The sequence below is a fragment of the Bos mutus genome, chromosome 5 (assembly GCF_027580195.1).
Source record: "Bos mutus isolate GX-2022 chromosome 5, NWIPB_WYAK_1.1, whole genome shotgun sequence".
NCBI lineage: Eukaryota > Metazoa > Chordata > Mammalia > Artiodactyla > Bovidae > Bos > Bos mutus.
In genome coordinates, this window is record NC_091621.1 from 43,331,615 (window position 1) to 43,350,405 (window position 18,791).

The 18,791-nt window shown below is 36.7% G+C and overlaps 1 protein-coding gene across 8 annotated transcripts in view; it reads left to right on the top strand.

Moving 5' to 3' along the window:
• ATF1 (activating transcription factor 1) overlaps window positions 1-15,396 on the top strand; it is a 65,427-nt gene extending 50,031 nt beyond the window's left edge. For 7 of the 8 annotated variants that reach the window (XM_070370771.1, XM_070370774.1, XM_070370770.1 and 4 more), the window contains 4 exons: window positions 4,891-5,021; window positions 8,389-8,571; window positions 8,658-8,817; window positions 13,598-15,396. In XM_070370771.1, the coding sequence (XP_070226872.1) occupies window positions 4,891-5,021; window positions 8,389-8,571; window positions 8,658-8,817; window positions 13,598-13,742 (619 nt within the window). In that variant the 3' untranslated portion in view covers window positions 13,743-15,396. The remainder of the gene's footprint in view (window positions 1-4,890; window positions 5,022-8,388; window positions 8,572-8,657; window positions 8,818-13,597) is intronic. The other variant, XM_070370777.1, reaches the window with a different exon arrangement.
• Window positions 15,397-18,791: the final 3,395 nt, after the last annotated feature.

The following is an 18,791-nucleotide window of genomic DNA, read 5'->3' on the forward strand; positions in this document are numbered from 1 at the left end:
AACAGTCCTACTCATAACAACATAAACTGTATAAAATACTTGAAATTAAATTTATAAATCCAAATTATATATCAGATCAGCCAAAAAGTTTGTTTGGGTTTTTTCCATATGGAAAAGCCTAAATGAACTTTTTGACCAGTCAAGTAAATTTAACAGATGTATATAATATTAATACTTGCATATTGAAAACTATAAAACTTCACTGAGAGGAATTTTAAAAAATCTTACCTGAAAAGACATTACATGTTCATCAACTGGAAGACTGAATATTGTTAAATAACCCAGTTAAAACATGAGGAAAAGACTAGAATATCCAGAGAAGAAACACAAATGGCCAATAAGCATGTAAAAAATTGTTTAGCATGATTTGTCATTCAGTTCAGTGCAGTCGCTCAGTCGTGTCTGACTCTTTGCGACCCCATGAATTGCAGCACGCCAGGCCTCCCTGTACATCACAAACTCTCAGAGTTCACTCAGACTGACGTCCATCGAGTCAGTGATGCCATCCAGCCATCTCATCCTCTGGCATCCCCTTCTCCTTCTGCCCCATCATTAGGTAAATGCAAATCAAAGTAATGAGATACCACTTCAAACCTAGTAGGATGCTTAAAAAATCCCAAACAAAGCATAACAAATGTTGGTAAGGGGGACAGTGTCTGTGGAAACAAGCTGGCAGTTCTTCAAAATACTGAACATATTTACCTTATAAACCACTACTACTATTGCTATACATATAACCAAGAGAAATAACATAATGAAAACAAAAATAAAGTGGATGTATTAGTATCATACAAAATAGACTTCAGAGCAAAAAAATTTATCAGAGATAAAGAGAAAATCAGTTCACCAAGAAGATATAACAACCTTAAATATGTATGCACTTAACAACAGAGCTTCAGAATACATGTATCAAAAACTTACAGAACTGAAAAGCAATATAAATCCACAGTTATAGTTGAAAATTTGTGTACATCTGTCTTAGTATCCAACAGAAGTTACAGCAGAAAATAAGCAAGATTATAGAACTGAACAATACCATCAACCAGTTGGATCTAATTGGCATTGTTAGAACACTTCACCTACGTGCACAAAGAATATCCACCAAGAAAGACCACGTCCTGGATCATAACAAACCTTAACAAATTTAGAAAAATTGAAATTACACAGAGTTCTTTACTCATACTTGAATTAGACTAAAGCCAATAAAGGAAAGATAACAGGAAATCTCCATACAGAAATTAACACACTTAGAAATAATCTGTGGACCAAACAGAAAATCTTAAGGGAAATTAGAAAACATTGAACTTAATGAAAGATAAAAATACAAAATACCAAACTCTGTAGGAAATAACAAATCAGTAGGAAATAGACGGAAATTTACCTTATTAAAAACACTTTATAGGAAGGAAGGTCTCAAATCAACGGTCTCAGCTTTCACTTTAAGAAACTAGGGGAAAAACAAAATAAGCTTAAAACAAGCAGGAGAAACAAAATAATAGAGATTAAGAGCAGAAATCAGGGAATTCCCTGGCAGTCTGTTGCTTAGGACTCCATGCTTCCACTGCTGGAGGGTTCAGTCCTGGTTGGGGAACTAACATCCTGCAAGACAAAGTGGCGCACGTGGGGGTGTGGGAGAGCAGAAACCCGTGAACTTAAAGAGAAAACAAACAGAGATAATATAACTGAAAGGTGGTTCTTTGCGGGGGTAGGGGGTGTGGAATCAGTAAAATTGATAATCTTGTAGCAAGATGGCTGGATGGTGACTATAAAGGGAAGAAGTCACAGGGACAAACCTTGGCAACCATGTCATTTATTCTGGTAGGGAACCATTTTGCACACGAGTGATTTGATCTCACTGACATTTTAAAAAGATGACTGGTTGTTGTGTGGAGAGCAGGCTGTAGCAAGGAGAACCTGCTAGAGGCTGTTGTTCGGTCAGGAGGAGCTGGTGGCATGGACTTGGGGAACCATAGTGGAGGTGATGAGGATGGGTAAGATTCTGAATATATTTTCAAGATAGAGACAATGAGATTTGTTTATGAATTGGATAAAGGTTGTGAGAAAGAGGACAACTCCAAAATTTTTGAAAAGTAGAGTTGATATTTACTGACATGGGTAAGACTGCCAGGGGTAGGATATCTGATACTAGATTTGGAGGTATTAAGTTTGAGGTGCCTATTGAATGGAAGCATTCAATAGACAATTGGATATGTGAGTTTCGAGTTCAGGAGAGAAGCTGAGAAAATACCATTTTGAGGGGTCATCAGTGTACACAAGGTATTCAAGCCTTTGGGACAGATGAGCTCATTGGAAAGAATGTAGATGGAGAAGTCCAAAAGACGGCTCTTTAAGATGCTCCAAGGTTGAATAAGGAGGATGAGGAAGAATGTAAGACAATGGCAAATAGTATCTCAAAATATAGTAAAAATAAAGTAATATATGCGGGAATGATAAATAACAATTTAGATAATGGCACTCATTGAGAGGGAAAAGGGAAAGGAATTGGTGGTGACATTTTGGTGTATATGTAACTTAATTCCTGTTAAAATGAGGTATCTGAAGCAAACATGGCAAAATGGCAATCAGTTGATTCCTGGTATATGGTACATAGGTGTTTTACCTTCTATCCTTTTTTTTTGCTGAGCTGGGTCTTGCACAACTTTTCTCTCGTTGAGGTGAGCTGCTCTTGAGCTACTCTCTAGCTGTGGCATGCAGGCTTCTCATTGTGGTGGCTTCTCTCATTGCTGAGCACGGGCTGTAGGGTGCACGCGCTCAGGAGTTGTAGTTCTCTGGCTCTAGAGCACAGGCTTAGTAGTTGTGGCACAGACTTAATTGCTGCACAGCGTGTGGGATCTTCAAGGAACCAGGGATTGAACAGTGGCTCCTGCATTGGCCAGCAGATTCTTTACCACTGAGCCACCAGGGAAGCCCTTCTGTACTTTCTGTGCTCAAAATCTTTCGTAACTTAAAACTGAAAAAGAAATGGGCACAGCATTCCACCTCTTCAGGCAAGGTTGGCTGCTTAGGACCATGCAGGCAGTTTGTTAAATGTATTCTCGAGCTCTGTCCTGACCAGCTCACTCAAATCATCAGAGGCGCCATTTGGGAGTCTGGATTCAATAAACCTCTCCAGATGATTCTGGTACATAGCAGGTTTGGGAAGCACAGTGGCAGTTCTGCAGATGGCTAACACAGAGTTCACAGGACCGCCACGTCCTTTGTTCTCCACTGTGGAACTTCTGGTAGTGTACTCTACACTTGTAGTTCTTGCTGGGAACACTGTCCAGGTTAAGGGGACCAAGCTGGGAAAGGATCTTCAACATGTGATAAGAGAACATCTGAAGGATCTGAAGTTATCTGGCCGCCAATGAAGAACACCTGAAGCAGTTGTCAGATACTGCAAAGCTAGGGCATGGATATAGGATTAGGGTATAAAGTTTAACTTTCTCTGGTTTCACTGGGTGGAATTAGCTTTGAATCTAAACAAGGATGAGCTCTAGCCATCCAATAATTGAATAGTTTGCTTTGTGAAATTGTGGATGCCTTATTCTTATAAATAGAAGCTGTTAGTAATGTTAGAGAATTCCTGAATGGACTGGAATTTTAGCATAGGTAACATGAAAGATCTCTTTTAATGCTAAGGGTTATTTTGTTTTTCTTTGTGATTCTTTTTTGTTACTGTTTTTGCACAAGTAGTTAAGGTTTTCTAATTTTTCTCCAACAAACGTGGAATTCTTGAGTAAAAATTTCTTTTTTCTTTTCTTCTCAGAAACAAATAATGCTCCTTCCATCCCCAGCTGTGTTTTGGAAGACCTTTCTTTTCAGCAAGGCATCTTTTTCCATTCCCTTATTTTTGCCTTATTTTTGCCTTATTTTTGTGGAGTCAAGTATACTTCTTGTTAAAATAATGAATTTTATTTATCACAAGGTACTCTGTTTTTATAGTATTTTTTTTATAATTTCCATCAAAGTTAGGAAAATGGACTCTATCCCCCTAATTTATACACACATATATACATTTTTTTACACATGGTTTATCACCAGATATCGACTGTAGTGCCCTATGCAGTAGGGTATTGTTTATCCATTCTAAATATTACCAGTTTGAATTCACTAACCCCAAACTCCCAGTTCATCCCCTTCCACCTTGGCAACCACCAGTCTTAGAGTAGTATTTTTAATCTTCTTGTTTCTTTCTGAGAACTATAGGTTTCTCTTCCTTTATAGAGTTGAAAGTTGAAAAAATAAGTTTAATCTATTGATTGATCACTGCACCATGCAGCATGTAGGATCTTAGTTCCCAGACCAGGAATCAAACCCGTGCCCTCTGCAGTGGAAGTGTGGGTTCTTGACCATTGGGCCGCCAGGAAAGTCCCCAATTTGATCTTTTTAAATAAAGGTAACTGACACTGTTTAGAAAATGAATAGCACCTTGTACTCACAGTGGAGCCACCTCTCCTATAAAGAGACCTTTTCTACCTCTGCAAGGGCCTTGTTTTTGAAAAGGCACTCTGTGGGTATTTGTTCATTGTCTCTTTTCAGGTCATCATAAACTAAAATGTAACCAGCCTGCTAAACAACGTCTTGTTGTTTAGTCACTAAGTCATGTTTGCTTCTTTGCAGCCCCATGAACTGCAGCACACACCAGGCTTCCTTGTCTTTCACTATCCCTAGCTTGAGATAAAAAAAATAGTATGTGCTAAACAAATGATTCCTTGACACCACAGTTTAGGTGTTTACTGCTGCTGCTAAGTCGCTTCAGTCATGTCCAACTCTAGGTGTCTCCTAGATCACTGTATTTTTAACCTGAAATTGAAAGAGGTTTAGTAATTTCTTTTTGTAAAGTTGTCCTCATTACCAACATTAATAATAGAGTTCTATTTTTCACAGAAAGATTTTGAAAGACCTATCTTCTGAAGATATACGGGGCAGAAAAGGAGACGGAGAAAACCCTGGAGTCTCTGCTGTCACTTCTATGTCTGTTCCAACTCCCATCTATCAGACCAGCACCGGACAGTACAGTACGTACCGGAGGCATTCCCCACCTGACAGACACAGAAAATAACCTTCCTGGGTGAAGAAGCTGGTATAGACTGTCATGCTTTAATAGTGATGAGTATTAAAGGATAATAAGTAACATTTTGAGCCAGAAATAATGCAGAGTTCTTTTTTAGCATTATCTCATTTATTCCCTACAACAATTTTGTAAGGTGGGCGGTTACCAATTTATGAGGGAACTGAGGTTAGAGAGTTAGACAATTACTATCCCTAAAGTCACACAGCTTGCTAGTGATACATAGCTTACATACTTATTTTGGGGGTAAGTCTGTGAGTTTTGACAGATGGAGTTGCCTAAGCACCACCACAATCAAGATACTTCATCACCCCCAAGAAATTCATTTGCGTTGTCCCATTTGTAAATAACCTCTCCCTTCTCTCATAAGCCCTGTTCTTTAAGTCTAATTGGCTCTTGCCACAAAACAGCTGTCCTATTCTAACCACCTCTCACCATCTCTACTGTCATCTGAACTACTGCAGTATCCGATTATCTTGCTTCCCATTCTTGCTCTGATAGTTTTCAATATTGCAGCCAAAGCAGTTTCTTTTAAATGTCTATTAGATTACACCACTTTAGCTCAAAATCTTCCAGTGGCTTTCTGACACATTTAGAATAAGTCCTACACGTCCTGCATTCAGGATCTGGCTTTGCCTACTCTGGTCTCATCTCCTGCCACTTGATGCCATTTGGTCACACAGACTTTCTTGCTGCTGCTTAAACACATGAAGCTCATTTCTGCCTCAGGATCTTTGGAGGTGTCATCCCTACCACCTGCACGTTCTTGACCCAGATCCTCACATGGCTTACATCCTCACTCTTGCTCTGCTTAAGTGTCACCTCCTCAGAGAGACCACTGTGGCTAAAATATATTGCTCCACCCTTTATTTTCTTAGGTACTTTTCCAATATAATTACATGTAAATGCTTTAAAGTATATTTGTTTAATTATAGAATATATATAATTATAGATTAGCTTATTTGATTTATGAATATAGTTCCTTGAGGGAGAGAACTTTGTCTTGTTCACAGCTATAACCTTGGCATATTGGGTCTGGCACGTAGTAGGCTTTCAGTAAAATGTGTTATGAACATGTAGTTTAAGAATATATATAGAATATTTTTGAGAACACAAACTGGGAAAAGTGGTTGCAAGGAAGGAAACTTAGGAGCAGAGCTTAGAAGCAGTTGGGAGGTTCACTTTTCATTTTAAACAAAACTGAATTTTTTTAATCATACATGTATTATTATTTCCAAAAATATTTACGACAGCGTATTAGCAAAAGTTATGATACATGGTTTACTATTATGAAAACTATATAGAAACTTAGGCCAGTATTTCATATGTTACAATCCAAGTACAGAACAGTACATGTTGTATTAAGGGCAGTTTGATGCAGCAGAACTTCCTTGGTGATGCAGATGTTCTATATCTGCATTGTTCAGTACAGTAGCTCCTAAGCTGTGTGACTACTGAGCACCTGGTGAGACTGAGGAACTGAATTTTTTATTTTAATTAATTTAAATAGCCATATGTGGCCCATGGCCACTATACTGAATAGTACAGATAGAGAGTAAATTCAACCAGGTAAATACATATGTTAATCAAGTACAGGAAGATATATTGCAAAAATGAAAACACTTCTGTATTAATGTATACATTTGCATAAATCAGAGGACGTGTATCTATAATGTGTGTGAATAGATAAATGCATCGGGTCTTAGTTGTGGTGCACGGACTCCCTAGTTGTGGCCACGGGCTCAGTCGTTGCAGCACACAGGCCTGGTTGTTCTGCAGCATGTGGGATCCTAGTTCCCCGAGAGGGGATGAACGAATGCAGGGTACCTCTGTCCGCTGCATTGCAAGGCAGTTCTTAACCACTGGACCGTCAGGGAAGTCTCTGTATTTTGATATTATATATCAGTCTATATGAGCATAGGGAGATGCCAGGAAGGATGTGCACCAAAAATAATGGTTACCTCAAGAGGGTGGTAGGAAATGGCAAGTGGAATAAATAGGGATAATGGGCCTTTTACTTTTTTTTTTAATATATTTTATTTTTTATTTATCGGCTCACTGGGTCTTCATTGCTGCGTGCAGCCTTTCTCTAGCTGTGGAAAGCAGGGGCTGCCCTCTGGTTGTAGTGCATAGTCTTCTGACTGTGGCAGCTTCTCTTATTATGGAGCATGGGCTCTGGGGCAGGCCGGCGCAGTTGCCCTGTGGCTTGTGGGATCTTCCCAGACCAGGGATCGAACCTGTGTCCCCTGCCTTGCAAGGCAGATTCTTAACCACTGGACCACCAGGGAAGGCCAGACTTTTCCTTTTTATATATATTTATGTATGTATGTCGGAGAAGGTGATGGCACCCCACTCCAGTACTCTTGCCTGGAAAATCGCGTGGACAGAGGAGCCCAGTAGGTTGCAGTCCATGGGGTCACGAAGAGTCGGACAGGACTGAGCTACTTCACTTTCACTTTTCACCTTCATGCGTTGGAGAAGGAAATGCAACCCACTCCAGTGTTCTTGCCTGGAGAATCCCAGGGACGGGGAGCCTGGTGGGCTGCCGTCTATGGGGTCGCACAGAGTCGGACAGGACTGAAGCGACTTAGCAGCAGCAGCAGCAGCATGTGTGTACGTAGTGTCTGTTACAGGGAAAGAGATGAAAGTAAGTGCTACTGTAAATTTAAAACAAATCTCTACATCTGAAAAACTTTAATGTCTTTTCTTCTGAAGTCATTTTATAAATTATGTGGGAGTATTTGTGTGTGGCAGTAGGGAAAGGCTGAGGATAACTAGAAACAGTGTCACCACTGGAGAGTGGAGCTGAGAAAGCCTATGAAGATTTATTTTTTCATTACGTAACCTTTTATCCTTTCTGAATTCCATAGGCACACTTACCTAGTCAAAAAATTTTAAGATAAAATCTTTCTAATGCTTTTAAATAAAAATTACAGACTGTGTTACTCTTTCCTTCTACTTACTTTTGCTTTAAAAGTTAGTTGTCAGTGGTATCCCCTTCTCATGCCCCAGAACTGCTGTGACAACATTAACAATTAGCATGTAGTGCTCCATAGAGCCCAAAATGACCAGTTATTGTATAATTTAAGACTAAATTTAAGATTAGTGCAAACTTTTATCTGAAATACAAAATTTTATCAAGAAATGCCAAATTTTCCTTCTTTTACATGGAACTCAACAAAAGTAACCAACAGTCATCAAGTGAAATTGCATTTAAACCTGTTTTAATAAAAAGCGATTGTTTTGTTTACCAGTCCTTTGTAGTAAGTATGTTGTATAGCCTTACATTAGCTATGTTTTCTCTTTGGTTAAAGTTGCCATTGCCCCAAATGGAGCCTTACAGCTGGCCAGTCCAGGCACAGATGGAGTACAGGGCCTTCAGACATTAACCATGACAAATTCAGGCAGTACTCAGCAAGGTACAACAATTCTCCAGTACGCACAGACTTCTGATGGACAACAAATACTTGTGCCCAGCAACCAGGTTGTTGTACAAAGTAAGTATGCTTAAGTATCTATGGAAAGCATCCAGAGTACTTTGAAAGATACGTATGAATTTTAACTCATTCTTTGGACCACACAGCTGCGTCAGGAGATATGCAGACATATCAGATCCGTACTACACCTTCAGCTACTTCACTACCACAGACCGTGGTGATGACATCTCCCGTGACCCTTACATCTCAGACATCCAAGACAGATGACCCCCAACTGAAAAGAGAAATAAGGTTGATGAAAAACAGGTAAGTAGTAAAATTATACTATCAGAATGGGTGATGCGTGTTTATAAATCTCAGAAAGATTTTAACTGAGATTATATGTTAGAAATGAGAAGAGTTTGTATCAGTTCTATTTTAATTGTTAATCTGTCTTGTATGTCTCTAGCAGCTCAGTGAGTCCCTTTGCACAGTCTCTTATTAATATGTGACCTAGAGCTCTTCCATTTCTGTTGGGTTCTTCAAATAGCACTCTTAAGAAAAACTTCTTAAACAGTATTGTTCTTGTTGGGTTGACAAAGTTAAGTGAAAATAATAATTTGCTGCTTGCTGTTTGTTGACTAGAGTAAGAATAGGGAAGAATTACTAGGTTTCTGCCGTAATACCTAGTATACTTATGGATACAGAATAGTTCTTAAAAATGAATTTTGATCGTGAAAATGTAGTAGTCATTTAACCCCCAGAAACATTACCTTTCATTTACTATATATTTTAAACAACGCTGTTTGCATCTCATGTACATCTGGTATTAAAACTAATTCTTTGAGAAAAATAATCTAATGGATAGCTTTTTGCAGTGTGTTCAGGGGAGAAGAAAAAAGATACCAATAAACTATATTAGAAACAAAAAAGGGTAAATAGCTACAGATTACAACAAATTTTTAAAATTTTAATAAAGTTCTATTTTCAGATCCTCTTGAGTAAGAAAATCAGAATAAAAGGATAATTTTCTAGAGCAATAAAAATTACCATAAAGGAGCAGATGGATACACTTAGTTACTTCAAGATAAAATGTTTTACTAAAAATAAAAGGGAGCAATTATCACTGTAAATAAAATTGGAAACAAGGCAGAGACCATCTGTTGTTTTGGAGGTTCCAACAAATACAGTAAGACAAGTAAATGAAATAAGTCATGTAAATATTAGAAAAGAATCCTATTTCTTTGCTGATGATATGATTGTGTACCTAGGAAACCCAGAAGACTTGTTAAAAATTACTAGAGTGAGACTTCTCTTTCTGACAATGTAACTTCAACTGCATAATATTTTTAAAAGCTTGATGAAATATAAAAACCATTCTTCTACATGATTGGATGAGCATGCAGAAAGAGATCTGTTGAGGTTAGAAATGAACCAGAAGCACAGGACCATGATGTTAATAAGCACTGAAGCAGCTGCTGTATATTCCTGGGGATAAGTTCAGATCTTTGTAATTGGCATAGCTTTCGTATGCAGAGGGGACCAGGGACAGAGCGTAGGGACTCCAGCTTGGAGAACTGGACCAAAGATTTTCTTCCTTGAGGTCAAGACCCAAGAAGATCTACACCCATAAGCTGAGAATTGTAACTTAAAAAATGGGTATTGGGACTTCCCTGATAGTCTGGTGGCTAAGAATCTGCCTGCCACTGCAGGGGACACTGATTCAGTCCCCTGGTCCAGGAACTAAGATCCATATGCCACTAAGCCTGTGCGCCCTATAGCTGTCTTCTGCAACAAGAGAAACCGCCACAGTGAGAAGCCCACGTGCCACAACTAGAGAATAGCCCCGCGCACAGCAACAGAGGTCCAGTGCAGTCCAAAAAAATAGAGAAATAACGGGTGAGGGTTCATAGGGCCCCCGGTTGCTTGGAGAGAGCAACCTCAACACAGGCTCTAAAGAATTCCTACACATTGAATTCTAACAAATATAAGTTGAAAAATCAGAATACCCGAAGAATTAGGCCTCCGTTATATATGCCAAGCCCTTAGACCATTTTCACAAAAAATTATTTCCATTTTCTTGAGGAAACTGAGGCCTAGAGAAGTCTAGTTACTTGACCAAGGTTACACTGCCCAGTAAGTGATAAGAGGCAGGATTTAAATTCATGGGTCCAGGTTTTAGGGTCCAGAGTCTTGAGGAATAATACCACACAGCCTTTTAGAAGCAAGAGTCAGCAGAAAGAGCAGACAACAGAATGAGTGTTGTGAAGTCTTCAGTTATCTAATAAGAGAGATGGAAAGAAGCATGTTTTTCATATTTAGAAAAGGATGTCATTGAAAATCATCAAAGATCAAGAGACTATAAAAATGATAAAAATTGGAGAAGAAAAGTAAAACTGCTAATTTTAACAAAGATACATTCATTTGCTTAGAATATTCAGGAGAATAATCTGCAAACTCTCTAGAAATGAAAAAGAACCAGTTCTCTTCAACACTATACTAGAAATCCTTGCCAGTTTAGTAAATCAGGAAAAAAGAGGGGATATTACAAGGATTTAAATGAAGAAAATAAAAGCTGTTACTATTTTTTGTATGATTGCCTGATTTAAAAAAAAAATTTTTGATTTAGAGAAGGATTACTGTAAGTAATGAATTTATAAGGTTACTAGATATAAAATCAGTTTCAAAGATCAACTGTCGTCTTCACATCAGCAATAAAGAGTTTGGTAAATAGTTATTTAAAAGATACTTATATTATCAATAAATGAAATATATGAGAATAAATCTAACAAAAGATGTCCAGGACACTTATGGAAAATATTGTTTTTTAGAGACATTAAAGAAGATCTAATAAATAAATGGAGAAATATACAATGTCCACAGATACAGAAACTCAGTATTATAAAGATGACTATTTTTCCCCCCAATTGATCCATAGATTCAATGCAGTTCCAATCAAAACCCAAACAGGTTGTTTGAAGAACTTGACAAGTTGATATTAAAATTTATAGAAGAGTAAAAAAAAGGGTCAAGAGCAGCCAAAATATTCCAGACAAGAATAAGATGAGGAGATAATCAAATCTTGTTTAAACCGTGAATTAAAATAATGTGATACTGGCATCGAGGTAAACAAAATCACTAGTGAAATAGAGTAGAGAGCTCAGAAACACATCTGTGAATACATGAAACCTTGGTAGGGCAGATTATTGGGGGAAGGAGGGACTCCAATAAATGATGCTAGGATAGTTACTTTATGTGAAAAAATTTCAAATTTCTTCCTCACACCATAGCAGATGAATTAAAGAGTATGTGAAAGGTGAAATTTTAAAGAACTTTTAGGTTGAAAATATATAATCTCATAGTTTCAAGTGTAGGCAAGATTCCTTAAAATAACACACACATAAAAAATTAACATGAAAGATTGATGAATCTTCATTAAAATCAGTAACTTATTAAAAGAAAGTGAAAATATAAGCTTCAAACCTATAGGAGATATTAGCAACATATCTGCCCCCCAAAAAAAGATTTCTTTGAAAAAATATAAAGATCATCTGAATTAATAAGTACAACCCAACTGAAAAAAAGTTGAATATGTTTTTGAAATGATACACAACTCCACATCCAGAAGAAAATCAAATTGGACTCCTATTTAATACCACATACAGAAGTAATTACAGATGGATTAAAGCAAACTCTGAAAATTAAGCAATAAACTCTTGAAAATAAAATTTAGGAATATATAGTGCATGGTAGTTTTTAATCTAAGCCAAGAAAAAGACTAAAAAAGAGAATTTATCATATAAGAAATAAAAATATCAGAAATCAAGTGGTAGATTAGAAAATTATATAGAAACAGATAATGGGTTAGTATGTATAATTCATTGAGAGTTCTTAGGTTGTGTGTCTTTATAGTAATTTCTAAATGTAAAATAGGCAAAAAGTATGAATGAACAGGCAAATAAATAAGAGCAGACCCAGAGGAGACTGTTAAACTTTTGAAAATGTTCCGTTTCACTAGTAGTTAGGGAAGTGAAATTAACAATGAAATGCCTGCATGACAAAGAACTGTGTACCAATATAGAGACATCATTAAAATAGTATGTGTCAAAAAAAGCAAGTTGCAGATAATAATATCTTCAGTTTTTAGTTCAAAAAAAAATTCAAAATACTTTTTTACTTGTTGTATATGTATATAAAACTTCAATGAAAATCCACAGAAATATTCTAACAGGACATGTACAAAACTGAGTATCAAAACATTGTTTATAATTAAAAATTGGAGTTTAGAGGATTTATATGTCCAAAGTTAACCAGAGGACCCACACATTTCACTTCTTGGTGTTCATCCAAGAGAAATGGGACATATGTTCTCAGAGACTGGCACAAGGACATGCGTAGCAGCTAAAACTAGTAAATGGCTCAACAGAATGGATAAACAAATTGTAATGATATCCATACAGTGGAGTATGGATAAACCTCAAAAATACACTGAGTGACAGGAGACCAGACACAAGAGTGCATTCTGGATAACTGTTGTCTGAAGGAAATTCTGTTACAGAATAGGAAAAACTTCATCTCCGGTGATAAGAGGGGACTTCTGGGGCAGTAAACATGTCTGACTCGATGGATGTGTGGGTTATATAGGTACATGCATGCATTTGCCATAGCAAATTGAATTCTGCACTCACTGTATATAGATGATACCCTAATTTTGTTTTAATGAGGGGAAAAAAAGGATGACCAGGGAAAATTACTGAAGTGCATTTACCATTTAAAGAATGTGAACTTTTTTCTAACTTTTTTCACCTGGGCTTCCCAGGTGGTGCAAGTGGTAAAGGAGCTGCCTACCAATGCAGGTTAGATGTAATAGACATAATACGTGCCGGGTCGATTCCTGGGTCAGGAAGATCCCATGGAGAAGGGAATGGCAGTCCACTCCAATAATCTTGCCTGGAGAATTCCATGGACAGAGGAGCCTGGCGGGCTGCACTTCATAGAGTGGCAGAGTCAGACACTACTGAAGCAATTTAGCACACACACAGCACACGTTTACCATTTAAAGAATTTGAACTTTTTTCTAACATTGGTTTTTAATGCTTATATTTAGAGAAGCTGCTCGAGAATGTCGCAGAAAGAAGAAAGAATATGTGAAATGCCTGGAAAATCGAGTCGCAGTTCTGGAAAATCAAAACAAAACTCTAATAGAAGAGTTAAAAACTTTGAAGGATCTTTATTCTAATAAAAGTGTTTGATTCTTAAGAAAGAAAATATTTTTGTGGACTTGCCTAAAAATTAGATGGATTTCTTTTTAGTGGAGTTTTATGAATTAAAAGGTCAAAAATGAAGCTTTTTATTTAGGTTTTTACAACTCAAAGAGAAATACCTTACATGAGAGATCTGGTGACAGAGGATAAAGTGGAAAAAGACCTTCAAGGAAGTTACTGGCACAACTGGAAGCTCTGTAAAAATTAAACATACTCAAGAAACATTTGAAATGAACTTTCACCAATTCAAATTTTCTAAATAACAATAGTTGCCAATATTCCAAAAATGGTAGATAAGATGAAATTTGGTAAATCAAATCTTTACAAATAAATCAGTTTACCGTTACAGGTTTGCATTTCTGTTTCCTAAAATTTATCTTTCTTCAATTGTGTGTGTGTGTTCTGTTTCTGCCAATAAATTCTACATTGCAAATAGAAAAGAAAAGCTAATACATAACTAAATATATAAATTATGTATCTTGATTATATATACTTGTTCCGTTGTCAGGTCTCAAATGGGTTTTTAAAAGTCTGTTCGTTGGACTCAGGAGGGGTTTTGAGACTAGGTTAACAATTTTTGAGGCCTTGTCCTAAAAGACATCTAAGGTACATGAATGGAGTATGGTGATTTTGTAACATTTTTTATCAGAAAGGAAAAAGAATTGTTTAAAAGTTTGATACTTTTAAATAGTTTTTTGGTTACTCTGGGAATGGTGATTTTCTACCAATATTTAATAAATTGTTTTTTGATTCTATATTCTGTATGCAGTTGAATATACCTTACTTACTCTGTTGTGCTTTAATAGAATGGAATGTTTACAGGCCCTTAAGATAGAGTATTTTGAAAACCTTCTGAAGATGCATACCAAAGTTTTCCAAGAGGATTTTATAATCAGTTTAATGTAAGGTTTATCAGATTCTAAATACAGTTACTAAGGCAATTTTATGTTAGAGACTATTTTGTAATGTAGTGAATGGTACATTTATAAGAAAAGTGACTGCCAATATATTTTTATAGCTAATCTTTATAAATTCTAAAGTTAAGTTTTTAATGATTATTTTAAATGTTTATATAGTTTGTTAGTAAAAAATATTTTGCATCTCAAAGTATCATTTTTATATTATGGGAAGCAAAGTTTCCAGATTGGCTAATATTTGAATTGTAAGTTTTGTATGCAGTTTATCCAAAGTCAAGAAATGCTGTCAGCACACCAGTGTTCAACCTCTGTATTCCAACTTGTATACACTTTGAAATTGTACTGCAAAACTATTGTGCGCTTCTTATACAATATGTATCATATTGTTGTGTATGAAATTAAAGGACATTTGATAAAATTAAGTTTGCTGAATATAAAATACATTGCTTGATATATGAATGACAAGCTTCCTGATAACCATTTTGTTAATTATACTAACTATAGTGCATTCCTAGTTTTGAAATGATAAATTTACAAATCTGGGCTGCACAACCTATTTTAAGAAGGGGATATGTTTAAATGTTTTGCTTCAGTCAGAACCAATTATAATAAAGATAGCTAAATATTTTGTTCTACAAGTGTTTAGAACATGGTTAAGGGGCCTGTCATGTAGAAATTTTAATTGATAAATCTATTAATTCTAATAAAATTTTTCATTAACAGGGTCAGGGTCTTTTAGAATGGGGCTTTTTGTTGATCTTTTAAAATGGGACTTTTTTTTGTTGATTTGTCAGCAGTTTATGAAAAGAAAGAAAAGTCTGAACACCAGTGAAATTACTTCTATCACTATCCTAAAGCCTGAGTCTCAAAACAGTGGCCCATCAGGCTAAAGAATATTAGGGGTATGGGGTCAGTGGATTATATCAAGAGTGTTTTAAAAGTTAATTTATTGGGTGGATGTTGCATTTGGCTCCAGTAGCCTAGCTCTTAGCAACTGGACATACACAAATACTGTAAACTCTCCACAACCTACACATCTCTGGCGTAGGGTCTTGCTCACTAGTTCACATTATGTAGTTAAGCTGTATGTAACAGGCATGGACAAGCCAGTGAGGAGTCCATAAATGCATACCAATTTATGAGGCTTATGACACTTTAAAGGTGATTATACTACAAGCCTGAAATTAAGATTTCAAAAGTTTGAGAGACCAATGAAATTATTTCCTTAGTTCAATTTACTATTGAATTTATAAGTAAATTATCACTTACAGTTTGTTACATTGATGGAAATAACATTACTGCCCACAAATGCATCCTTGAGCATATAAGATTAAAAAAAAAAAAAAATCCCTTTAATTTTATTCCTCTTCTGTGAAGAATGGACATGTGTTAAAGCTTCAGAAATCTTACCATATTTATTTTTTCATTCAGCAATTACTATTTTAAAGTTACTGTGTTTTTCTCCAGTTAAAACATATATTATGCCTTGGAATTATAAAGTTATAATTGCAATTCAGATTCCCAGATGCTGAAATGATACAAACTGAGTGAATTTGACTAAGTTAAAGGAAAAGTCATAGGTTATAGTGAAACAAAATGTCAAAGTATATCAGTCTAATTGCAGTAATTGTATTATTTACTATTACTCAAATTTGGTTTTTATTTTTTAATAAATACTGCCTTTTTTCCCCCAAAACTTTTTCCTATAAAGAAAGTAAAGGAACACTTAAATCAAGGTTGTAGAATTCAGAAGCCCACTCTAGGGAGTGTTTCGCAGAAGTATATTTTTTTGGCCATGCCATGCAGCATGCAAAATAGCACGCGGAATATTAGTTCCCTGACTAGGGACCAAAGCCACGACCCTTCAGTGGAAGGGTGGAATCTTAACCACTGGACCACCAGGGAAGTCCTTGGCAGAAATCTTTGAGTCAGTTGAAGGAGATGTAGGCCATTTGACTTTTTTTTTTTTAAGGGATTCTGGTAACTCAGTCCCTTTTTATTCATGTACATTTCTTTACAGCAAACACAGGGATTAGAGACCAAGTCTTTGCCATTTCATGGTTGAGATCCTTTTCCTCAAAATTGATGGATATATGTGATACTTTGCTGCCTTCAATAAGTATATATGTTTTAACATATAAATATACATTTATTACAAAATTGAGTTACCTATATATATAACACGAACAGTTTTACCATTTCCTTAACATCTACTATTTATTGAGTAATTACTATGCATGTGTGTGTGTGTGAAATCACTCAGTTGTGTCCGACTCTTTGCGACCCCGTGGACTGTAGCCCACCAGGCTCCTCCGTCCATGCAATTCTCCAGGCAAGAATACTGGAGTGGGTTGCCATTTCCTTCTCCAGGAGATCTTCCCAACCCAAGGATTGAACCCGGGTCTCCCACATTGTAGGCAGACACTTTACCGTCTGAGCCACCAGCATAAGAAACTATTAAAGTAGACATTCATTCTGAAGATACTTATTGAAGGCCTTTTACATGCCAAGCATTACAGGAAGAGTGGCAGACAAGGCAGAGTTGTATCTCTTATGGAACTTAGGTAAGTACCAGTCTCACAGGATGACATTAATATCTAACTAAGGTTATATGAGTATTAATAACTAGGGATCTGGGATTTAAACCTAACCTCTAACCATTCACTATAAAACAGCACATATACCCTTACCCCCAACAACACACACCTTTATTTTAAACTTGAAGGGGAGCCTGCATCTTCTGCTTTTCTGTACCCCCGCCCCCCCAGGTCTAGGGCAGTCCTTACCCGGTTTAAAGGAGTGCTCTATTGTTGTGATAGTCACTATGTCGTGTCTGACTCTGCGACCCCCACGGACTGTGAAAGTCACTCAGTTGTGTTTGACTCTGCAACCCCATGGACTGTACAGTCCATGGAATTCTCCAGCCCAGAATACTGGAGTGAGTAGCCTTTACCCTCCAACCCAGGGGTCGGAGCCAGGTCTACCCATGGATTCTTTACCAGCTGAGCCACAAGGTTCCTCTGTCCATGGGATTCTCCAGGCAAGAAGATGAGGGGGTTGCCATTTCCTTCTCCAGGGGATCTTCCTGACCCAGGGATCGAACCCTGGTCTCCCGCACTGCAGGCAGATTCTATAACTAATGTTATTCTACCTAGGGTTACTTGGTAAATAGGGTTTGGACCTCAGCTTGATCAACTCCAAAGTCTGTGGTCTTAATCTAGAGCGTACCTTCTTAACATGTTCTGGAAAGCCTGAAAAGCTTCACTGAATCTGTGCACTAGAATAGCACAGATTTTTAAAGTTCTATTTAAATGTGTCCACTAGATGGCAACCTCCGTTTTAAAAATCACAGAAGTTTTACAAACTTTAAAAATTACATAGAAAACTACACAAGTTAACATATCAAATCCTTGTACATGCACCATTCAGAATTAATAAATGTTAACATTTTGTTGTCTTCAGCTCATTTTCTGAATAGGAAAAAATGCACAGATAAACTCCTCATCTTTCTTTCCCTAGTCCAATTTCCCTCCCTGAAGGAAACCACTATCATGAATTCAGTATGGAACCAGTCCGTGTTTTTATGTTTACTATATGAACCCATAAATAACATGTCAGACTAGTATCTCTTAGAAGTTTATAAATGGTACTTTAATTCCTCAAATGAAAGATCAAGCAGACCAAAGAAAGTTTAGGATTTTAGCTATGATAAAGTAATAACTTTCTTTTGGAAAAAACCTGAATATGAGAGCAATTTTTTTTTTCTCAGCTGACAATTTTCAGAATTTACCATCATTTCTGAAAAAAATGCTTGCCAAGAAAAAAATTTTTTTTTAATTCATAAGATGTGCAAGACAGCTTAGGCTTAGTTGATAAAACAGTAAACAAAAACAGACCTGCAATGAATTTTAAAAAGAAAAAGTTACATAATTTCTTTCCCCACTACCCACTGCCATCATAAATAAGCAATCAAATAAAATTTTGAGGAATTAACTGCTCAGTGAAGGATGCTAATTAAACATGAAACATGGTGTTTCACAAGCTCAGACTCCTTGCGGAAATGACAGAGGGCATTGGAAGACCCGCTCTACTTTTCACTACATTATTTGCATGTTCTAAG